The 25,838-nt window shown below is 42.1% G+C and overlaps 1 protein-coding gene across 1 annotated transcript in view; it reads right to left on the bottom strand.

The window, feature by feature from the left end:
* Positions 1-25,838, bottom strand: part of LOC126252368 (dipeptidase 1-like) — a 347,955-nt gene that overhangs the window by 64,803 nt on the left and 257,314 nt on the right. The window contains exons 6-7 of the mRNA XM_049953259.1: positions 12,231-12,407; positions 5,354-5,438 (exon numbers count right to left, since the gene is read on the bottom strand). Coding sequence (XP_049809216.1) covers positions 5,354-5,438; positions 12,231-12,407 — 262 coding nt within the window. The remainder of the gene's footprint in view (positions 1-5,353; positions 5,439-12,230; positions 12,408-25,838) is intronic.

Below are 25,838 nucleotides of genomic sequence, written 5' to 3' on the forward strand. Positions count from 1 at the left end.
TTGAGTGCATATGGGGTATCATCACAGTTATGTGACTAGATCGTTTGCAGATGACGCTGTAATTTACCGTCTAGTAAAATCATCAGGCGACCAATTCCAATTACAAAATGATCTAGAGAGAATTTCTGTATGGTGCGAAAAGTGACAATTAGCACTAAACATAGAAACGTGAGAGGTCCTCCACATGGGTACTAAAAGAAATCCTATAAATTTTAGGTATACGATAAATCGCACAATTCTAAGGGCTATCAATTCCACTAAATACCTAGGAATTACAATTACGAGCAACTTAATTTGGAAAGGCTACATAGATAATATTGTGGGGAAGGCGAAACAAATACTGCGCTTTGTTGGCAGAACACTTAGAAGCTGCGACAAACCCACTAACTAGAATATTGCTGCGCGGTGTGGGATCCTTAACAGGTAGGATTGACAGAGGACATCGAAAAAGTGCAAAGAAGGGCTGCTCGTTTCGTGTTATCGCGCAATAGGGGTGAGAGTGTCACTGATATGATACGCGAGTTGGGGTGGTAGTCACTGAAACAAAGACGGTTTTCTTTGCGGCGAGATCTATTTACGAAATTTCAATCATCAACTTTCTCATCCAAATGCGAAAAAATTTTGTTGACACCTACTTACGTAGGGAGAAATGATCATCATAATAAAATAAGAGAAATTAGAGCTCGAACGGAAAGATCTAGGTCTTCCTTTTTACCACGCGCCATTCGAGAGTGGAATAGTAGAGAAGTAGTATGAAAATGGTTCGATGAACCCTCTGCCAGGCACTTCAGTGTGAATTGCAGAGTAACCATGTAGATGTAGATGTAGGAACAGACGGATTAGCCGGCCGAAGTGGCCGTGCGGTTAAAGGCGCTGCAGTCTGGAACCGCAAGACCGCTACGGTCGCAGGTTCGAATCCTGCCTCGGGCATGGATGTTTGTGATGTCCTTAGGTTAGTTAGGTTTAACTAGTTCTAAGTTCTAGGGGACTAATGACCTCAGCAGTTGAGTCCCATAGTGCTCAGAGCCATTTTGAACAGACGGATTTGATACTACATTTCACCTACGATGTAAATGTAAACCTTTGTGTTCTAACCTTGACGTTCAGACGTTACTTGAATATTTCAAACGTGATTGAACGTTACAAATAATACGACTAGACAATGGGGCGCTTGTATAGCAACACGGTTTCCTATTCCGTACGGGACTGATTTTGGTGAGTACCCTCACCATCAGATTGCTTGAATTCGGTGGGCGCCCTCGAACCCCAACATGAGGGTGACTGATTTCGGAGTGCGTTCCCACCGAACCTACGTCACTCACGCGTTGGGCGCTATTCCGCCATAGGCAGAATACTAACCACAACGACTGCAAAAATGTAAAATGTCCATGAAGTGATAGTGAGAGGCGCGGCTGCAACGGATACTTCCCGAAACCAAGCACTCCAATGGGAGAGGCAAGAGAACTCACCAAAATCAAGCGCCCCAATAAGGGCATGGAGAGAGGCAAGAGAACAGAAAACTTGTTACATTCACTTCCTTGTTCCTTGATCACACTAAAGGTAGTTTCTTACCGAACAAAGAAAAGGCTAACCATATTTTACTGTACACGCAAATTCGCATCACTAAAGAACATTTCGGGCATAAGTATCATCCGTTAGAACACAAAGGTTTACATTTACATTGTAGATGAAATGTAGAAACAAATGCGTCGGTTCTTAATTGCAAAACAAGCACACTTGAGAATTGATCATTACTATGCTATCTGCCACGAATTGGAAACAGTTATTTGAGTAAACCGTACATATTTCTTGGCACAGAATTTGAATATGTAACAAAAAAGAGGGGCTTCCATTTGAAAATACTAAGTTGATCCCCCTACTCAGGAGCGGTGGTTAGGAGGTAGCCAACTGTACCACAAACAGATGCCTCCTTTACTGATATTAACTTTCCTTATACAACCTTTTTTTTCGTTAGATGCGTCGCTTTCAAGATATTTAGTTGTCTCAAGATAAAACGAACATCCTGTGTACTGAATTCTTAAAATAGCATTTTGTTTAGCTGATTGTCAGAGTCTAACTTAGCGTCGATCTTACATCAAGGAACATGCTAATTGGTGATCACTTGTTAGATGTTGAGTTGACGTATAATAAATACCGATTTTAAATCCAAGTTGTCAGAATACTGATTTAGTAGACGTTGGCGTTGAATCAGGACTTAAGAAGCGTTCATGCAGTTCGGATTTCAACTAAAGAGGAAATGTGTAGTTTATTCGTAACACACATATTGACCGAACTCTCACAAAAGTACACCTGTTTAAAGAAACCTAATAAAAATGCTCTTAATGCCTTTTTAAGAGGCAGTCTCCACTCCTTCCGATCTGATCAAGTAAGTGTAGAAACGATGTGGAATGATTTCAAGGAGACGGCAATTGAGATGTATATACAACATAAATTAATAAGCGATGGTACTGATCCCTCATGGTACACAAAACGGGTCAGATCGCTGTTGCAGAACCAACGAAAAAAGCATGCCAAATTTAAAAGAACACAAAATACCCAAGACTGGAAAACTTTTGCAGAAGTTCGAAATATAGCGCGTGCTTCAATGCGAAATGGTTTTAATAATTTCCACAACGAAACTCTGTCTCGGAATCTAGCAAAGAATTTTAAAATTAAAATTTGTTTTAAGATCTGATGGGACCAGACTTCTTAGGTCATCGATCCCTAAGCTTACACACTACTTAATCTAACCTAAACTAACTTAAGCTATGGACAACACACACACCCGAGCCCGAGGGAGGACTCCAAACTCCATCGGAAGAAGCCGCGCGAACCGTGACAAAACACGTAAGACAACGCGGCTACCCCGTGCGGCTCTGGCAAAGAGACTCTGGTCATACATAAAGCACACACGTGACAAGACGCAATCAATACCTTTACTGCGCGATAGCAACGGTGAAGTCACTGATGACAGCTCCACCAAAGCAGAGTTATTAAATACGGTTTTCCGAAACTCCTTCACCAAAGAAGACGAAGTAAATATTCCTGAATTCCAATCAACAACAACTGCCAAGGTGAGAAACATAAAAGTAGATATCCGCGGTGTAGCAAAGCAGCTTAAATCACTTAATAAAAACAAGGCTTCTGGTCCAGATGGAATATCAGTCAGGTTCCCTTCAGAGTACGCTGATACAATAGCTCCATATTTATCAATTATATGCAACCGCTCGCTCATAGAAAGATACGCACCTAAAGACTGGAAAATTGCTCAAGTACACCAATACGCAAAAACGGAAATGGGAGTAATCCGCTGTATTACAGGCCCATATCACTAACGTCGATTAGCAGTAGGGTTTTGGAACTATACTGTGTTCGAACATTATGAATTACCTAGAAGAAAACGATTTATTGACACATAGTCAGCATGGGTTCAGAAAATATCGTTCTTGTGAAACACAACTAGCTCTTTATACTCAAGAAGTAATGAGTGCTATCGACTGGGAATGTCAAATTGATTCCATATTTTTAGATTTCCGGAAGGATTTTGACAACGTTCCTCACAAGTATCGTCTAAAAAACTGCGTGCCTATGGAATATAGCTTCAGCTGTGCAGCTGGATTGGTGATTTTCTGCCAGAAAGGTCTAAGTTCATAGTAATAGACGGAGAGTCATCGAGTAAAAGAAAAGTAATATCCGGCGTTCCCCAAGGAAGTGTTAGAGGCACTCTGTTGTTCCTGATCTATATTAACGACGTAGGAAACAATCTGAGTAGCCCCCTTAGACTGTTTGCAGATGATGCTGTCATTTACCGTCTTGTAAAATTATCACATGACCAAAACGAATTGCAAAATGATTTAGATAAGATATACGTATGGTGGGAAAAGTGGCAATGTATCACGAACGAAGAAAAGTGAGAAGTTATTCATCTGGGTACTAAAATAAATCTTCTAAATTTCATTTACACAAATCTGGAGGTTGTAAATTCACTTAAACACTTAGGATTACAATTACAAATAACCTAAATTGGAACGATCACATAGATAATATTGTGGGTAGAGCAAACCAAAGACTGCGATTCATTGGCAGAACACTTAGAACGTGCAGCAGGTCTACTAAAGAGGTTGCTTACACCACGCTTGTCTGCCCTATCCTGAGTATTGCTGTGCTGTGTGGAATCCGCATCAGGTGGGACTGACGGATGACATCTACAAAGTTCAAAGATGGGCAGCTCGTTTTATATTATCCTGAAATAGGGGAGACAGTGTCACAGCCATGATACGTGAATTGGAGTGGCAATCATTAAAACAAAGGTGTTTTTCGTTGCAACGAAATCTTCTCATGAAATTTCAATTACCTGTTTTCTCCTCTGCTTGTGAAAACATTCTGTTGTAACCCACCTACATCGGGAGAAATGATCATCACGATAAAATAAGAGAAATCAGGGCTCGCACAGAAAAATTTAAGTGCTCGTTTTCCCGTGCGCCGTTCGAGAGTGGAACGGAAGAAAGACGTTTTGAAGGTGGTTAATTGAACCCTCTATCAGGCACTTTATTTTGAATAGCAGAGTAATCACGTAGATGTAGATGAAATGGTAGTCGGCTACGACATTACTAATAGATTGCCGTCGATAAGGGTGTTGTGATGTAATTACACATGACGAAACATAAATGTAGTGTAATGTAAGATGAACGTTATCTATTCTCGCCTGCATTTTAAATTATGTTGTTTACACATCCCATGAACGGAATCGAAGGTCAACGAAAAGCTACGTTGAAAATTTGCACGTGGCGGTCATGTTGTCATGACATGACACACTCGCTCACTCCACACTCTCAGTCGCAATAAATTGCTGCTTTGTAATAGTCGCTATTCGTCTGTCTTCGTTGCTATATTTTTTATTTCTTTACTTACTATACTTTTCATTACTTTATGAAATTAAATCCAAGAAAAAATTAATAATAAGCTGCCAGGAAGCAACCCCGAAACTAACGAAGAACAGAAGCGAAATCTGTAAAAAAAATGATAGCTGGTACCAATTTCCTGTCACCACTGACAAAGCAACAGAAAACTGTGTGCAGCGTAGCGTTAAAGCACTACTTTTTAAATAGTAAGCATTGTAGTGCTGCCACTATTTTTGTAATTAATTCCGAAACAATTTTTATTAATTAATAGCTAATGTTATGGCTCTTATATATGAGATAAAATCAAGGAATAGAATTTTGTTACTACACCTTGCGTCTTGCAAGATATAAAATACAAGCTTTTCAAACCGCTACCGATGCTTTTCTGCAGATTTACGACCACGAATTGCTACTGTTCAGCGTATTTACCTAAATATGGTATGTCACTATACCTGCGACATCCGAAACGGACGCTCGAGGACCACACTTGACGAAATAACTGTAGAAGGTCACCATGACCAGACCACCGTTCACCGCCTAGAAACAAAAGAAAAAGCCGTCACGAATCAATCTGCTTCTGTTTTACATTACAAAGCCCGTGCAGGTGAAGGACTTTGCTGTTTAATGTAATTTTCCAGATTTTAACACAGGAAGCCGAAAATAAACATCAGATCCAGGCATCAGATTTTCTACAGCAAGTAACGACAGAGAGTGAATCTGAAATATGGAGTAGCACTACTAAACAAGAGAAGTAGGAATGTAATGTAGTTCACCTTTTTATCCGTTTTCCATCGTTCCTTAGTTGCTCCTTAATTCATGGAGATGTATTCCGTCCCTGCAACTAAATAAAAATCAGTTAGTTTCTGGCCATGCAGGTTTCGTTTCTTTTATTTCTGAATCATCTTCAGTGGCCTATAACAGATGTTTCTTTTATGTTTGTAATAAATTCGTTATGTAGTAGTTACAAATATGTTACTCTATCACATTTCTCCTGATATTCTCTTACTTATCAGGTTAGAAACAATTTTTACAGCACAATTATCATAATATTACATTATCATTCGGTGTTACAATTTCTGATGTTAAACCACGTGTGTGGTCGTGGAGATCTATTTACGAGGTCTGTAGAGATAGCCCATTTTCGACGTTTATTTGGCCACATTTACTTCACGATTTCACTTCCAGTTTTCACTGTGTACTGAATGTGTGTGTTTACGGTGTGTACTGATGCCTACTGCCGTTGTGTGTTTATCTTTCGTCTTTTGTTTGTGTTCGGTATTTGGTGTGTGGTGTGTGCATATGAGGTCTGAAATTTGTTCATTTCATTGCACACGTTGGTGTGTGTGTGTGTGTGTGTGTGTGTGTGTGTGTGAGAGAGAGAGAGAGAGAGAGAGAGAGGGAGAGGGAGAGAGAGGGAAAGGGGGGCTTAATTTAGTATTTAAACCTCTCTCTCCCTCTCTCTCGCTCTTTCTCTCTCTCTTAAACGCAGACGCAGACACACACAATAAATCAACAAATATAAGCCCATTCATACACACCACAACACAAATGAAAGACGAAAGATTAACACACAACGGCACTTGGCAACAGAGTACACTATAAACACACACCTTCAATACATAGTGAAAAGTGGAAGTAAAATGTTGATGGAAGTAAAATGTTAAGGTCGAAAAGCACCGAAAATCGGTCATCTGAATTATGCACACCGAGCACACACATGTATTAACAACATCAGAAATCGCAATTAACAACTTAGCTTTACGGAAATTGTGTGCGTAAGTTGTTTCTAATCTGAAAAACAAGAGAATAACAAGAGGAAGCGTCATATGGTAACACATTTGTAACTGCTATATCATGAGTTTATTATAGACATAATAGAACCATGTATTGCAGGCCTCTGAAGATGCTTCACAAATAAATGAAGTGAAATGCGTATGGCAAAAAACTAACTGCCTTTCATTTAATTGCAAAGATGGAATACAACTCATGAATAATTTTACTGCTGAGGTCTTCAGTTGGAAGACTCGTTTCTTAAAGCGCGGCACGCTAATCCAACCTGTGCAAGCCTCTTCATCTCTGCGTCGCTACTGCACCCTGCATCCATCTGACTTACTTACTGTACTCAAGCTTTCACTCCATAAATTTTGCGCCACACACATTGCAACATTACCTAACTGACAACTGTTTGATGCTTTCGGGTGTGTACGATCAACCGATGCCATCTTTCAGTCATTACAGAGATCATATGAACTTAATTCGCTTTCAGGAGACCATCGTTCAAGCTGCTAACGCTAATGATTTCACAGTACTGAAGATGTTTCTGCCAGGGGTTGTTGACTTCTACAATTAACGTGGTGGACGTGGCAGCACCTTTTTGTTGTTTTGTATCAAATAACTTTAGTGACGCTATATTCCTGTAGGAGAGACGTCTGGTGATGGACCGCTCCTTCGTTCTGCGCTAAAAGCATCTTTGGGCAACAGTATTCGAAGGACGTTTTGTTAATACATAACACCCACGTTGACTAATGTCAGTTTTTGATACCAGAGCAGCTACGTTTCCTTCAAGTAACTGTTTATCTGCCTTCACGAAGCATTTCTCCAGACAACAAAAAATCCTTTACAGTTGCGATGATCGAATTATAACGATGTCTCAAATGTAGATGATGATCCAATAATTCTGTGGCAAAGCAGACAGAGCTTAGCTCTTAAATATCTCCAGTGAAAAGAATCGGATAGGCACAAATCAACTGACAGGACGAACTACCAGACCCACTCGACCAAGGAATCGGTTGGATGATAGTATTCAATGGAAAACGAACCCTCACATTCTTTCCCTGTTCAGCTAGTATAGAATGTAACTACTTAAATGTCATGTCATAAGATTGATTTACTGATGGACAGATGGAGTGATTCTCCACATATTTGACTGAAACGAGCTGAAGAATTTCATGTGTACTGTTCAACGGACTTGTTCACATTGTTATCTGCAATCCAGTACCGAATATTTTATCTCTTGCGATATGATGGAGATTAAAATTAGCCTCGGCAGTAAACTTCCCAACAGATGAACAAGGAAAGTATTGAATTATTTAATCCGTGCTTCGCAGCAATATGCTCTCATTTGAGTGCCGTTGCGCTACATTTACAAACATCGACAAACTGAGACTTTATATTACCTACTTCAATTAAATATAACGCCGTCTGCATTGAAATTTTGCTGTGTACTTTTATCATCGTTTCCGCTGGTTTGAGGTACTCGAGCTCTGATGAGTCCTCAAATATTTGAAGATGATAGCAGTGTCAGCATTTCAGAATCAATTAGTTTCTCTTTGTTTATCCTATAACGCTTTTTGTTTCCTGTGGCTGATGTTTATTATGAGATTCGGTAATCATTCCCGTGAGCAAATACCGGGACTGGCACCACGAATTACAATTTTACTTTTCGATAGTTATCAAATTCTCTGGAGACGTTCATCGCATAACGACGAGTATCAAAAACTAAATTTTCATTCCATTCGAAACGGATACTCATTATGAACAACAGTACGAATTTTGACCGCCACAAGTTCGAATACTCTCTTGTAGTAGAAAACCTTCTAGATAGGTCAGCCACAAATGTGACTTATCACAGCACATTGACTGGAGTTGTGGCTTCACCGACCATTTGGACTTGCATCCTTACGTCCAACTGATTACGAATCATTGACATTTTACTAGTTTGGTCTGACGACAAACGTTGGGTTCCGTCCTCCGGGCTACTTATATCTTATGACATTGTTACGTGTCACCTAAGGATGAGGTTTCTCCTTGCCATGAAACCGGTTACAATATTAAATATATTATAATATTAAATAATAATAATAAATATATCCGAAACAGCCTTTTAATCCCCAAGACTCTTGTAGTAATTGTGACACGGAAGCAGTCAGCCTATGGAAGTTATCTTGTGGAATTTATTGCCGTGCCTCAAACACCTGCTGCTTCAATTCAAAGACTGCTGACTGGAAGCTGGTATGAATACATACATGTCTTCCCGTCGCAACACTGAAAATCTGGCTGACACATCAGGCCTTGCAAGACTCCATACGTTCTTCAAGGCGTTTTTAGTGTGGACAACATTGTGGGGTCTTGCACTATCCAGCTGGAGTACACCATTCGGTACCCTATTCATGAAGGCTGTGACAAGAGGATTTACCATTCTTGCCACATACGCGAATTGGGATTCCATACAACACTTATCATATCAACCCTATCGTCACACACATAGTTCATCCAGCAGTCGGAAGGGTAATCGAGACTCACTGTTTCGTATGCCCCTTCACCAGGCCATCTACGGACTCGTTGGAGTCGATGTGAGAAAAGCGAGACTAGTCGCTGAATACCACAGGGCGCCACTGAATCTCGCAGCTGACTCTGTAACTACATTACGTAAGTCGCTGTTGTCTGTGGCGCCAGCGATAAACGATGCATGGAAATTCGAGATGTCAGCTCCCAGTTATCTCTTTCTGAGCCTCCCTGTTAGCTCAGTTCATATTTCCGCTGTTGTTACCTGTCTATTTGTGACAGCCAGGCGAACAATCCTACGATGACCCAGTAGAGTCACCTTTCTGGATGGATGTGTGCCTTCTAGCCACACTCTTGTCCTGAGTCCACAATGACATTAGTCATTCTGCAGTCACTGCATTACAGGTTTGTCGATACGATTCCTCCATGTGATTCATGTCCGACAACGTGCACTTGCATGTCCTCTGGGCATACTATGTTGCGATATTGGTCTTAAAATTTCCTGTACCGTTAGACACGTCCAACAGCCATAATTTCTCAAGTGTAAATAAATTGGAGTAACGCTGAAATTTTAATTACCATATCCCACATACATGGAAATACTGGAGTGTCCGTTTCACAGCTTCCTAATTAGGTATTTGTGACGTCGCTGCTGTACAGAGGCTTAACGACTGCAGTGTGAGCAACGAACTTCACATCAATGCTTCGAAGGTGCCTAACGCACAGGGGACAATTTTTCCTGAAGACAGACGGCCATGTTCCGACTATTCACCAGGAGGCGAGGCAAGCACTGCTATAGGCCGCAGATCACGTGGATCAGTTCTCTTCCGCAAGATACATAATCGAAAATAGGCCCGGCTGTATCCTTGCGTCGTGTGATATTTAGGCAGTGCTCCAGCCAGACCAGACCAGTACACTTCGACTGAGTTTTCCTGGGCCAAGCGCCGATTCCACAAGGATTCTGTCAGTCAGGATTCTCACTCGACAGCCGCCTCCACGGTGTCGCTGCCATTAACGTCTGACTTCGTGACCCGAAGCAGCCACCTGTCGTCTTACAGCACTCATGACCTCCTCGCCGAAGAAAATGGGGACTCCGTCGTTTTGGCAGACTTGAGGACTAGTAAATTAATTCCTCTTTAAATTTAAAACAAATACATTCTGGACTCAGTTTTGCACGTTACAGAACTTAATCTTTGTTCACTGTGTTTTCACTTTAACACTGAGCGTCCTGCAGGATTCAGTAACAATCTAAGCGACTTTAGCCACCAGAAGTATAATTGTTCAACTTCAGAAAGTGACTTATTTAATGTTTTGTTTCAGTACATGTCGGGACATGCGTACTCTTAACCGTTGATAAAAAAAAAGAAGAAAAAAACGTTGTAAACTTTCTATAAAAGGTTTGTGTACATGTGTGAATACTGAATATTTTTTCCCATTACGTTCGCTTCGATTAACTTGTATTTTAGACATCGTATTCAACTGCTGAACAATACTGACTTGACTGGCCCTGTGATGAGCATGTGAAAATGTCGAGAAACAAAACTTTCAACTCGACGAAATGCAGAAATTTAAATAATGAAATTGAAACGAAGTAAGTGCCAGAGGAAACTAATTACTTGCCAGAAGAAACTATTTCCGTGTTCAATGAGAAATATGTCACTGAAATTCAATGCCGAAGTACATTGTGAACGTTGCTTGATATGAAGTTCAATGTCTGATTTGGAATAACCACGGAAATAAATTACTCCTCTACTCAGAAAAGATAATTGTTTACTGAAAATTAATCCATTTCCCAGTAAGACTGCGAAATGAGATCTGGTCTGAAAGAAAGTGACTAATCTCTTGCTCAGCATGCCATTTTGTGACAGATACTGACGTTCTCGAAAGGAAATACAAATCATTTAGTATCTCGTCTATTCTTCAGAACTTTACTAAGATCGATGCCGATGGTCTTGCTGCAGTGATAACATCGGTACCATCAGATCACCGAAGTTATGCATTATCGGGCTTGGTTAGCACTTGGATGGGATGGTCGAGCGCTGTTGGCAAGTGTGGTGCCCTCAGCCCTTGTGAGGCAAATTGAGGAGCCCCTTGACTGAGAAGCAACGGCTCCGGTCACGAAAACTGACAGCGACCAAGACAGCCATATGCTGACCACACACCTCTCCATATCCGCATGCACTGACGCCTCAAGGCTGATGATGACACAGCGATCGGTCAATACCACTGAGTCCTCCGAGACCTGTTCGGATGGAGGCTTTTTTTCTTTTTTTTTTAAATTAATAGTGGGTTGTCCTTTAAAGTAAATCGTTCTTGCCATAAACTCTGATTATTGACAAGAAGGACTGTACAACATAACAAGACTAACAACTGCGAAATCCTCACGTTACAAAAATTTACAGACATCTCAGCTAACTGCGTGATTTGCGACATCATGTAAACAAAGAGATCAAATTAACACAAATCATGAATATTATTATTTATTTGATGGACAAAGATTTCCTTCAATTTATACTTCTAATAAAGAAACATCTTATTGTTGTGCATGTATGTTCCTCCGAACATTGTCTCCATTAACACAAAGAATGCAATAGGTTTACGACAAGTTTTCATCTCCATAATGAAATATTCCAGATAATTTCTCCCGGATTCACAAAAACAAATCTCCTGTGAAAAACTCAAATAAGAATGCCCCAGCGCTGCACAACAGACTAGCAAGTAAACCACGATAAAACTAAACATAGGGTCAAATACCTCACTTCTCGTCTAGTGCATTCATTCGTCTTCGTTTTCGTACAGTAAAGGTGAATTATTTACAACAGCAGAAAACATACGAAAACCTTGAACTTGTTCAAATATTACTACTTGGTTATTTGTTGTGCTGCCACGTAGATGGCTCCTAAGCGGCCTACGAGTGGCTGGTTAGCTGTATCCATAGCTCAGCTTTAGAAACAAGCACATTAATACAATTATTGAGACTAGTACTCGAACGTGCTGGTGACCTAAAGAGTACAGAAAGTCGCTAGCCTATGTTACAAGCATTACCAGCTGCCTGAGGACGTCGTCGGGCACATTCCTGGAGCTGTTGCAGATGGAGTAGGCGCTGGAGTGGGAGAAGATGACGGGCGCCTTGCTGGTCTCCAGCGCGTCCTTCATGGTCCTCACGCTGGCGTGCGACAGGTCCACCATCATGCCCAGCCGGTTCATCTCGCGGACCACAACCTGCAAAAAGAAACCATAAAAAGTATCACGTACAGTAATGTCATTGACGGTTATATTCTCCCTTCTATCCAATATTCTCGCTACCCAGATACTAGACGTTTACTCATCATAGACTAAAAGTATGGTACAAATGCTACAACTACGACTCTAGCTAAATTATTCATAACACGACCTCTGGAAAACATAAGGTAGGAGTCATAGAGGTTCATCAGATATGTGCCATTGGTAAAATAAATAAAATTTGTTTTTCGAAGAGCTGAGTCAAGAAGGAAATAAGTAAATATTCTGTAATTTACTTAATTAATAGTGGCAAATACACTACTGGCCATTAAAATTGTTACACCAAGAAGAAATACAGATGATAAACGGGTATTCATTGGACAAATGTATTATACTACAACTGACATGTGATTACATTTTCACGCAATTTGGGTGCATAGATCCTGAGAACAACCACCTCTGGCCGTAATAACGGCCTTGATACGCTTGGGCATTGAGTGAAACAGAGCTTGGATGGCGTGTACAGGTACAGCAGCCCATGCAGCTTCAACACGATACCACAGTTCATCAAGAGTAGTGACTGGCATATTGTGACGAGCCAGTTGCTCGGCCACCATTGACCAGACGTTTTCAATTGGTGAGATATGTGGAGAATGTACTGGCCAGGGCAGCAGTCAAACATTTTCTGTATCCAGAAAGGCCTCTGCAGGACCTGTAACATGCGGTCGTGCATTATCCTGCTGAAATATAGGGTTTCGCAGGAATCGAATGAAGGGTAGAGCCACGGGTCGTAATACATCTGAAATGTAACGTCCACTGTTCAAAGTGCCGTCAATGCGAACGAGAGGTGATCGAGACATGTAACCAATTTCGCCCCATACCATCACGCCAGGTGATACGCCAGTATGGCGATGACGAATACACGCTTCCAATGTGCGTTCTCCGCGATGTCGCCAAACACGGATGCGACCATTATGCTGCTGCAAACAGAACCTGGATTCATCTGAAAAAATGACGTTTTGCCATTCGTGCACCCAGGTTCGTTGTTGAGTACACCATCGCAGGCGCTCCTGTCTGTGATGCAACGTCAAGAGTAACCGCAGCCATGGTCTCCGAGCTGATAGTCCATGCTGCTGTAAATGTCGTCTAACTGTTCGTGCAGATGGTTGTTGTCTTGCAAACGTCCCCATCTGCTGACTCAGGGATCGAGACGTGGCTCCACGATCCGTTGCAGCCATGCGGATATGATGCCTGTCATCTCGACTGCTATTGATACGAGGCCGTTGGGATCCAGCACGGCGTTTCGTATTACCCTCCTGAACCCACCGATTCTACATTCTGCTAACAGCCATTGGATCTGGACCAACGCGAACAGCAATGTCGCGATACGATAAACCGCAATCGCTATAGGCTACAATCCGACCTTTATCAAAGTCGGAAACGTGATGGTACGCATTTCTCCTCCTTACACGAGGCATCAAAACAACGTTTCACCAGGCAGCGCCGGTCAACTGCTGTTTGTGTATGAGAAATCGGTTGGAAACTTTCCTCATGTCAGCATGTCGTAGGTGTCGACACCTTGTGTGAATGCTCTGAAAAGCTAATCATTTGCATATCACAGCATCTTCTTCCTGTCGGTTAAATTTCGCGTCTGTACCATGTCATCTTCGTGGTGTAAAAATTTTAATGGCCAGTAGTGTACATTTGTACTTGACATGTGCATGGTGGAGAATCCCTTCAACTTTCACATTATACTGACACGTTGTGTACATTAAGAACTGCCTCTACTAAAGTGACGCTGCCCAGTATTTTAAGTAAAGGTATTAAATCTTAGCGTAAGTCAATGGAAGTAGTACGGAAGCTGTCGCGGTGTATTACGGTAACAGCGTTGGCCGTTAGCTATGCCCTGTCGGCATACAGGGCACAATAACAGATGCGCAAGTGAACTATGAAGCGAGGATAGCTGAGCGCATCATTAAACGCCCCGCGCACTAAAGAACGATGTAGTAATATGGTCGTTGCCACCACACTTGAGTGAGTCTATTTGTTGCAGACGACGTGACTAGACACCAGGTTTTAGAAGGAACAGACGGACAGTAACGGAGTATAAATAAGGCTGAATTTGAGGACAAGATGTCATTAGACTGGAGGACGTGGTCATCGCTGAGTACGCACAGCACGACGCTGGAGCACCGACGGAGCATGAGGCGACTGCACATCTCCAGCAGTAGCCTCCGGTTCGTGACTAGGCTGCGTCTGCCACCGCACTGGGTCCTTCTCGGGACTTGGCGCCACAGTCCCGCCAGCCTGCTGTCCCTGCCTGCTGCCTCCAACGCTGATGCCCTAAGAGGGACTCAGCATCACAACGCCAGCCGCCGTCCACCGAGTGTGCGAGGGGTGCGGGTTGAGACGGCGCGTAGCCGCCTCCACCACCGCGGAACGAAAGCAGTGGGGCCACCGCCTGGCATGTCGCTCTGCCGCTAAGCGCCGCTATAGCAACTGGCCGTGGCCTGCCTTCCTCGCCGTGCCAGACTCCTGACGCAGCTTCGCTGGACACCATCCTAGCAGCCGACGCCTGCTGAACCGTCCAAACCTCACGAGGAATTGAAGATACAATAAAGTTACTCTGTTAAATAGTCCACAGCGTTTTCACTGCTCCCCGCCACCTACAGCATCACCACAAATGAACCGCCCCCTACAGAGATGCCCCTACAGAGTGATCAATATGTATTGTTGTCAGGATGATGCCGGCCAGTTTGACCGAGCGGTTCTAGGCGCTTCAGTCTTGAACCGCGTGACCGCTACGGTCGCAGGTTCGAATCCTGCCTCGGGCATGTATGTGTGTGATGTCCTTAGGTTGGTTAGGTTTAAGTAGTTCTAAGTTCTAGGGGACTGATGACCTCAGATGTTAAGTCCCATAGCGCTCAGAGCCATTTTTCAGGATGATCGGCATCGCAGTAATAAACAGTGAAGGCTGTGGCACCCCCGCAGCACGTTGTTCGAGCCACAGCCCGTAATGTCGTCATTGCGGTGTGTGAGACTATATTGTTTTTGTGTGGTTGTAATCATGGGGGCAAAGTTTACAGGGAATGATTTTGCGAAAGTTACGTTTACCAAATCAGAGGGACTGTTGATGTGTTGCAAATTAGGAGTAATGTTAAAGATGAAAGGTTTGTACCTATACATTGCTCTCAGTGTAATTTCCTTGGGTAATCGTCACCTTATGCTGAAACAGAAGCGGAACTGCTTTACTTGTAACTGTTTTGGGTACACGGCTATGCAATGTAGAGAGTTAAGGTGGCTCATGCTAGAGAGAAGAAGTGACTTGGTAGAAGACTTCAGGACTAACTGTTGTGTTTGTACTGTTTTGTTGTAGTATAATTTTTGTCGTGGATAACGGGCGCAGAGGAAAACTCTGAGACACAAGGTGTCACCAGTGAAGAAGCGGTACAGTCATCGATTGATCAGGTGGCGCAATTGAGAGCGAGTAATGTGGTTATGTTTAATCAACTAACAGGAAAGAATCTCGAGACTGTAGTGTTGAAGTCGCAAACTCTGGGAGTGGATTAGACTGAGGAATCTTTTTTCTCCTTTCTCTTGAAGGGGGTCTGAGGATGTGTTGGCATTTATAGAGGATCTTAAGTTGTCGCTGATCGTGAGGTTACGTTTGTCAGGAGAAGCCAAATTATTCGTAATGTGCACATAAGCATTGCGAAATGCAGAAACTTTCGACCAGTTAGATGGGGGTTGGAAGAATGTTACGGGAAGAATAATAGTGCTCGGTTTTTCTGCGAATAATTTGGGTTGGCATATAGGAGAGCCACGTAGGGTAGCCGAGCGGCCTGATGCCCCTTGTCACGGTCCGCGAGGTTCCACCGTCGGAGGTTCGAGTCCTCCCTTGGGCACAGGTCTGTCTGTTGCCCTTAGCGTAAGTTACTCTATGTTAGACTAAGTAGTGTGTAAGCTTAGGGACCGATTACCTCAGCGTTTGGTCCCATAAGACCTAACCACAAATTTTCAGTTATGCAGGAGACAAAATGAAGCACTAGAGGACTTTGCAGATACAATTAGGAAAATGAACTTTAACACGTACGTGCTCTCATTAAATGAGGTGGTAAATAAAGTGGTGCTGCAACAGGGTGAACAATGAGCGCTCGACGCCTTTTTAAGGGGTATGACACCTGAAATGTCTAGGAGAGTGCGCACAGGAGCTCTTGATGATCTTCATAAAGGATTTAGTTTAGCTTTGGAATACAAATAAATCAGTTAGGTTGGCAGGGGTAAGAGAACGGAAACAGGTATTTACATCGAATATTAAGTGCCTTAATTTCGGTCGAACTCAGACATATACAAAGAAAATTTTACCAGTTCTGGAATCCACAGCACAACTGCGTAACAAGGACCGTCAACAATTTGATGGGAATGGCAGTAGAGGCGGTTTTGCTCAATAGCAAGGCTATAAGGAGTGGTATAGGTGGTTCAAGGAATAGGAAGCGACCGTTTAACTTAGAAGGAGCCCCAGGGCCGCCGACAGAAGGTCCTGATAGCAATAAGTTCAGTCAGAACGAAAACAGAGGCAAGGTGTGCCATAACGGGTGTTGTGGATGGAAGAGAGTGTAAGGTATTGTCGGACAAAGAGCTTATGTGTCAGCAACCTTGAGAGAATTTGTGGGTAGGAGACAGTGGAATGCACCAACATACAATTTACGTGGGGTAAGGGATAATGATATACAACCACTTGCATCAGTAGTGACGAATTTTTAGGTTGGTACAACCAACTTTAGTCAGGGTATGGAAGTGGTATCTCATGTAAGCGAGGGTACAGCATGATCCTGGCATTAGATTTTTTGCATCAACATCATGGCACAGTTGACCTTCAACGATGTATATTGGAACTGAGCAGAAAGACGTTCTGGCTAGGGGAAACTGTCGTCAACTTTAATCTACCACGAGGAGTGTCTATTTTACAATACAGTCCAGTCAAACTGTGAGCAATAGCATTAAGGATTGATTCGCATGACTGCGTGTCGAAAGGTACCAGAATATCACTGTAGGTGAATGTGGAACCGAACTTACCACTAGGTGTGATATGTGTAACAGAACCATGGGAGGGTAATGAAGTATTAGACACAGCATGTTGTTTGGTGAAACGTAGGATAGTACACATACAGGAAAGGGGCAGAAAAAAAGTGGTTCCCGTCAATATCGATAATTTTGAGCTGAAGATGTGAAGTTGTTTAAGGGAACGTTATTAGCTACACTAAAGATTCCGGATGAGGACGATTTTCGCACGAAAGGTGTGAGCTACAATAGGTCAAAGGACACTGCTAGGACTGCATTCCGTGAGAAGGCCTATGAAAGAAACAGAAAGAGCAGAGATGGAGGACCCGTTGCTATCATTCCAGAATCGGATTTTTTCGAGAGAGCCACGCTAGTAACACAATAAGGATTACAACATGAAATTAAGCACCGGTATACTAAATACCATATAGAATACCACAGTCATCGCAACCAGTTTTACGGGAGTTCATAGGATTAACAGTTGGCTGATGGAGTAATAGAAGAAAGTGATAGTGCATGGTGGGCAGGAATTGTAATTGTATCTAAGAAATCTATAGATGGTTCGCAGAAGTGTTGGTTCTGTTGCCATTTGAACAGCAAAGCTACAACAGATTCATACTCTATTCAGAAAATAGCGGAGACCTTAGATAACCTACGCAAAAGTAACTAGTTCTCGACGTTCTACTTAAAGCGTGAATACCATCAGTTAGAAGTGCTCTTGAAATAGACGAAAAACAGCTTTTTCAGCAAATGGGGGACATTACCAATGTAGGAGGACGCCTTCTGGGCGACATTCCAACGGTTGCTGGATGGAGTACTGAAAGGATTCAAACCATGCCAGTGCTTAGTATATCTTGATGACATAATCATCCATTCAACGGATATGCAGGAACAAAGACAACGTCTGAAAGAAGCATTCAGCAGAAGATTATAGTTAAATTAACGGGGTGGGCACTGAAACTCGATGAATTTAAGTACAAGGTTACAAAGTAATCCACAAGCTGGGAAGGAAACACAGAAATGCGGACAGTCTAAGCAGGAAGACAGCTGTACCATAAGCACTGGGTCACAATCTTGCAGAATGGCAAGCAGCGCAGATCACCAACAAGGAATGTAGGCAGTATAAGAAACAGCAGCAATTTGGTATAGATGATGAATTATTGTGAAGAGAGACAAAATTACGACCATGAGTGCTGATGCTGACAAAGTTAAAATTGACAGCGTTAAGTGAGGTGCGTGACCACATTTTGTCAGGCCATGGTGGATGCAGGGCGACGAATAGTACGGTGGCAGAGAAGTGTTGGTGGAAAGGAAAAAAGAACGATGTGGACTGACAGATAAAGAATTGTGTGGATTGTGCACAGATGCCCAGTTTGAGTCGGAAGTAGGTATTTTTGTAAAAATTGCAAAAGCAACAGAATCTTTTAGTTTCATTGGGGTGTACGTGTTAGGATCATTCAACCCAACATCAGTGGGTAATCGTTTTGTGCTGACTGTAATAGACCATTTTCCTCATTATGTCGAGATTGTGCCAATGCTGGACCAACAGGCAATCACAGCAGGCGTCAGTTAATAACTAAATACTGAAGTTCGGAGCGCCACTGACGATGATAATAGGATAGAGTATAAACTTCATGTCAGAGATAATGAAGTAATTATGTTAATTGCTGAGAGTGAAGAAGTTGGGGACTAGTCCACTACATCTGCAAGAGAGACAGAGAGAGTTCATAGAACAGTTGCGAAAATGCTAAGTTGCATAGATTCAAATCATTCAAACTGGGATACATACCTGGCTTTTGTCGTAACGCATATAATTGTGCAGTACACTCTAGCCCTGGGTTATCACGATTCAAGGCAGTGCATGGCAAGAAGATGCCGTCAGCTTTCGATATGATTGACCAGAAGAGACAGAAAGAGAGAAGCAGTCCGCAATTTTGCAGGAAAAGTAAAGAAGTTGTGGAAAAGAGTACAAAGAGCAAATACGAAGTGTTTGGAGAAACAGGAAGAGGCAATGAGATGTTAGGGGAAGTTACGGCAGTATAAAATGGGCCAATGGGTGATGTTGTCGTGTCCATATACGCCGAATGGAAAGAAAAAGAAGATTTTAACATTGTACCAGTGCTTGTATCAAGTTATCGAAACTATGTCGCAGGATGAATGGGAAGCTGCAGTTTCCAACAAGGACGACAGCTGTCCACGTGGGATATATGCGAACATTCAACTGTGTGTCAGAGGCGACTCCACGAAAAGTGCTACTAAAGGCAAGGAAGGATATTAAGAGGTAAAAGCGAAACAGTGAGCAATGGGAGATTGAACCCCAGATACTTCAGACTCGTTAAACTTTAAAGTCAAGAGGGTAGTTAGGCGTATCGCTTTTGTCCAGTTTATTTGTATGTGTAGTGTGGAACAGGGATCAACACGTGGAGATGGGCACGGATGACCTCCGAGAATGTCAGAACGGTTTAGTCACTATATGCCCAATTCGTGAGGTTATAATAAGTAGGGACACATGCATCCTGCAACTGTTTAAGGAGAAACAGGAGAACATCTTTGCCCAAAGGAGTTGATTGAACCAATACCTTATTTTCGGAGAGCACGGCTCCACTGCCTCTATTCAGTGTGCAACGACACGGTGGTGGTCGCTAATTGTTACGAATAACAGGAACATATGGGGGCGAAACGTGTGGAGTTGCAAGGCAGCGGATTACTAATTAAAGGCACTAGGTGCGATGTAGTGGGATCTACGTTTCATTTATCAGAGACTATGACGGGAGTTACTTCTTTAATGTGACACAGCCACAGCTGTATTGGCCAGACAAAGCAGTAGAGATCTTATCCAAACCGAATCTTACCTTTCTGAACGATACTTTGGAGCCTGGTCAGCGAAATGATAGCCTCCTTAAGCGAAATGGCAGCCCAAGAAGGGCAGCTAACTGTGGAACAAATGTACAACATGTAGGGCAGTATCAGAATAACAGACATGAAGTAACTGTGTCTGTAAGTGTCGCAATTCATAACACCATGGCGTTTTTGAATTTTCTCTGCCTAGTTCTATATATAGTATTTCCTCACACTACGTCTTAAGTGTGAGGAAATACAAAATAAATCTAGGAGTAATACAAGTTCAGTTAGATTGGGTTCCCAGGGCAAGAGATGACAGATAGATGGACTTATTTAATGTAGTGCTTATGTAACAAGTAGGAATAGACAAGCTGGGGCAACTGTACACATAAAGAGTATAGTTGTAGATTGGCGTTGCTGAAAGTAAATTTGAAAGGGTGGAAACAAAGGAGGAACAGTAGTGATACTTCACTGTTTGCCTCTAGCACAGATTAACTTCAAAATGGAATGAAAGAACTTAACAGAGCAAGTTGGAAAGTAGGATCTAAATTCAAACATATAATCACGTTAATGTACATGTAGGCTGCCGTAGTAATGCAGAGATGAAGATATTTGTGCTGAAGAGACTATCTCGGAGAGCTGCATCCCGTCAGGCCTCTGACTGAAGACCATGACAACGCACAAAAATCGTCAGCACTTCAACCCCTCCGCCCTCCCCCCCCCCCCCCTCCCCGCCAGAAAGAAAGTTAGAAATTAACATTTTATGAGTTTGTTTTTGGTACAGCTGGCGACCACAGCATGGACAGGTGTAGATATAAATATTAAAGAAAACTGGGTAGACTGCTTTTCGTATACTAATAGGATTATTTAAGGTTGGAGAATAATTTGTTTGAAACAATGTTTACTATCAGTGCGTACCACTAGTTTTTACTTCTGGCGATAAGTCATTGACCTTTAATGAGAAAAGTACTGAAATTAAGGGTTTCTCAGTGAACCACGGAAAGTAAAGAGCTGGGAATTACGCGCAAGACCGTCATCCAGATAAGAGTCTAGAGAAAATTTTATTTAGTAGTGAATGTCAAATGGATGACGACGACGACGACGACCACGATGATAATGTAGGTTTACGAAAAATATTGCTTCCACTGTGAAGCTCCACTCATTGGTCATCGTTGCAAGTGTCTCACCCGGCCAATGGATGAGGGACCGCTCACTATTCCAGTAAATGATTTAGCCTGAAATAAGTGTGGTTTACAGTACTGCATGCTTCTTAGAAGTAGGTGGTATAAATGTCGAAGATGGATTCATGTTCTACAGTCTACTTTATTACAGTCAGTTATTTGATTTTCAGCTGTTACCAAGATTTTTTCTTCTCTTACATCACATACTTTATAGTCCATACTTCTCTGAGTCACTACGAGCACCAAACTTGATTAATAACCGTGTACGCATATAGTACAAATAAATATTATTATGCTCCGATCAGATAACAAAGAGGTATCAGGTAACAGTTTAAAGAACGGAAATCCACAGTGCCAAACTTTTAGAGTTTTAGTTTCTAAGATTGTGGACAGTTGATAATTCTGTACTCCGTCAGTTCTAAATAAAACCTATCGAAAGAAGCAAAGTAATGTTAAGTTTTTAGTAGGCCAAGCGCTGTTCGTAAATCCATATATTTTGGCCAATAAATTCACTGTTAGTTTGTTTTCGCAAAAATAAGACTGCAACGCGTAGTTCTGTCCCTGACGTTGTTGTGGTCTTCAGTCCTGAGACTGGTTTGATGCAGCTCTCCATGCTACTCTATCCTGTGCAACCTTCTTCATCTCCGAGTACCTACTGCAGCCTACATCCTTCTGAATCTGCTTAGTGTATTCATCTCTTGGTCTCCCTCTACGATTTTTACCCTCGACGCTGCGCTCCAGTACTAAATTGGCGACCCTTTGATGCCTCGAAAGATGTCCTACCAACCGATCCCTTCTTCTAGTCAAGTTGTGCCACAAACTCCTCTTCTCCCCAATTCTGTTCAATACCTCCTCATTAGTTACGTGATCTACCCATCTAATCTTCAGCATTCTTCTGTAGCACCACATTTCGAAAGCCTCTGTTCTCTTCTTGTTTAAACTATTTATCGTCCATGTTTCACTTCCATACATGGCTACACTCCATACAAATACTTTCTGAAACGACTTTCTGACACTTAAATCAATACTCGATGTTAACAAATTTCTCTTCTTCAGAAACGCTTTCCTTGCCATTGCCAGTCTACATTTTATATCCTCTCTACTTCGACCATCATCAGTTATTTTGCTTCCCAAATAGCAAAACTCCTGTATTACTTTAAGTGTCTCATTTCCTAATCTAATTCCCTCAGCATCACCCGACTTAATTCGACTACATTCCATTATCCTCGTTTTGCTTTTGTTGATGTTCATCTTATACCCTCCTTTCAAGATACTGTCCATTCCGTTCAACTGCTCTTCCAAGTCCTTTGCTGTCTCTGACAGAATTACAATCTCATCGGCGAACCTCAAAGTTTTTATTTCTTCTCCATGGATCTTAATACCTACTCCGAACTTTTCTTTTGTTTCCTTTACCGCTTGCGCCAATATACAGATTTAATAGCATCGGGGAGAGGCTTCACTCCTGTCTCACTCCCTTCCCAACTACTGCTTCCCTTTCGAGTCCTTCGACTATTATAACTGCCAAACTGCCATCTGCTTTCTGAACAAATTGTAAATAGCCTTTCGCTCCCTGTATTTTACCCCCGCCACCTTCAGATTTTGAAAGAGAGTCTTCCAGTCTACAAATGCTAGAAACATAGGTTTGACCTTTCTTTAATCTTTCTTCTAAGATAAGTCGTAGGGTCAGTATTGCCTCACGCTTTCCAACATTTCTGCGGAATCCAAACTGATCTTCTCCAGTTTTTCCATTCGTCTGTAAAGAATTCGCGTTAGTATTTTGCAGCTGTGACTTATTAAACTGATAGTTCGGTAATTTTCACATCTGTCAACACCTGCTTTCTTTGGGATTGGAATTATTATTTTCTTCTTGAAGTCAAGGGAATTTGGCTTGTCTCATACAACTTGCCCACCAGATGGTAGAGTTTTGTCAGGACTGGCTCTCACAAGGCTGTCAGTAGTTCTAATGGAATGTTGTCTACTCCCGGGGCCTTGTTTCGACTCAGGTCTTTCAGTGCTCTGTCAAACTCTTCACGCAGTATCATATCTCCCATTTCATCTTCATCTACATCCTCTTCCATTTCCATAATATTGTCCTGAAGAACATCGCCCCTGTGTAGACCGTCTATATACTCCTTCCACCTTTCTGCTTTCCCTTCTTTGCTTAGAACTTGGTTTCCATCTGAGGTCTTCATATTCATGCAAGTGGTTCTCTTTTCTCCAAAGGTCTCTTTAATTTTCCTGTAGGCAGTATCTATCTTACCCCTCGTGAGATAAGCCTCTACATCCTTATATTTGTCCTCTAGCCATCCCTGCTTAGCCATTTTGCACTTCCTGTCGATCTCATTTTTGAGACGTTAGTATTCCTTTTTGCCTGCTTCACTTACGGCTTTTTTGTATTTTCTCCTTTCATCAATTAAATTCAATATCTCTTCTGTTACCCAAGGATTTCTACTAGCCTTCGTCTTGTTACCTACTTGATCCTCTGCCGCCTTCACTATTTCATTCCTCAAAGATACCCATTCTTATTGTACAGTATTTTTCCCCCATTCCTGTCAATTGTTCCCCTATGCTCTCCATGAAACTCTGTAGAATCTCTGGTTCTTTCAGTTTATCCAGGTCCCATCTCCTTAAATTCCCACCTTTTTGCAGTTTCTTCAGTTTTAACCTACAGTTCATAACCAATAGATTGTGATCAGAGTCCACATCTGCCCCTGAAAATGTCTTACAATTGAAAATCTGGTTCCTAAATCTCTGTCTTACCATTACGTCCCTGACGTAAACATCGGAAAATCGATTTTCTCTAAGGAAAAAAAAGAAGAAAACAGTAGTATCTATTGGTTCTTTGGTGCAATACGAAGTTAACAGTGCCACCTATTGATTCTCTGGCTTACTACGCCATGATGATCGTATCACTGAGGTAAACATTGAAACTATAGCTTTGAGAAGACTCCTAAAATTTTAAATTACCATATCTTCTTTTCCGTGACCCAGTCTTAATGAAATAAAGGATATATATTGGCCCAAGATGCCCTCAATTTAAAACCTCATGGAAATTTGTCTGATAGTTTTGGAGATTAGCGTGCTTAGACAAACAGACAGACACGACGGTTCTAGATAAAAGCTTTAAGCTACGATATCTGTTTTTTTCTTTTTTTTCTTTTTTTTTCGTGGTCCGATTTTGATGTTGCTTCATCCATCTGCAGAAACCACAAGAAAATGTGTCTAGTACTTTTGGCAATTAGCGTCTTCAGACAAACAGACAGGCACCACAGTTTGGCAGTTTTATTATTAGTTTAGAAGAAGAAGCCGTTGCCGTTATCAGATAAAGGAATAGTAGCTAATAAGCTGGTAGTCTCTTCGGGTTCACTGCCGGATCCTAAAATCAATATGATCCGATATTTCGGCAATCCATCTGTCCACCATCTTCAGGAGAGCGCTGGTGCTGTTGAGTCCCGCTGAAAACTTATGTCAAAGCTACATATCGTCGTCGTAAATAGGCCCCCGTATCGTACTCGACCTACGCGCCGCACATCACTGTTTCTGCTCTCCAAGACTGCGATGGTGGCGCGGCGCCTAGTAGAACCCGGCGTCAACTCTACATCGCTCTCAAGAACTATATCCAAACACATGGGCTGACCGCACCAAAGGGAGTTGAATTTGGCTCGAGATAGTGCAGGGCTCTACGCTCTGCTAAGAGGATAACGACTGTCTTTGTTAAACAAATTATCTGCCAATCTAATTTCAGTCGAGTCTGTATATACACTCTTCCAAATCACGGAAGTAATGACTAGCAACATAGTCTCGTCGGAATTCACCATGGGACTGTCCTTTGAACAAAGTTCCGCTGCCACCTTTTTTTCAGGTTGTTGTAGCCTCGTGTGTCCTGAAATGTCCAGATCGAACGGCCGATGTAATCCTTCCCACAATGAATTTTGTATATCCCAGGCTTCCTAAGCTCCAAATGATCTTTGAAAGTAGGCGGAACACATTCTTAATGTTAGAACTCCTTAAAATTCTTCCATTCGAATTCCATGTCAGTGTTTCGAGGGTTACATCGGCCGTTCGATATGCACAGTTCAGGACAGGTGCATGGAACATTGCCGTCACACGAGGCTAGAATAGTATGAAACATCGGTGATAGTGGAACGTTGTCTGAACGAGGGACACGGGATGAAATTTGAAGAGACTCTGATAGATACCAGTGCTTCCGGGTTTTGGAGCAGTGTTTACAAAGAGGCAATGGAAGTTGTATTGGCAGATAATTTGATTAATAAAGTCAAGGATTATTCTTTGTATGACTGCGTGTTGTCTGTCCTTGCGGACATGTCCGAAAGAACAGACACCGCAT

This window comes from Schistocerca nitens, chromosome 4 (assembly GCF_023898315.1).
Source record: "Schistocerca nitens isolate TAMUIC-IGC-003100 chromosome 4, iqSchNite1.1, whole genome shotgun sequence".
Lineage (NCBI taxonomy): Eukaryota > Metazoa > Arthropoda > Insecta > Orthoptera > Acrididae > Schistocerca > Schistocerca nitens.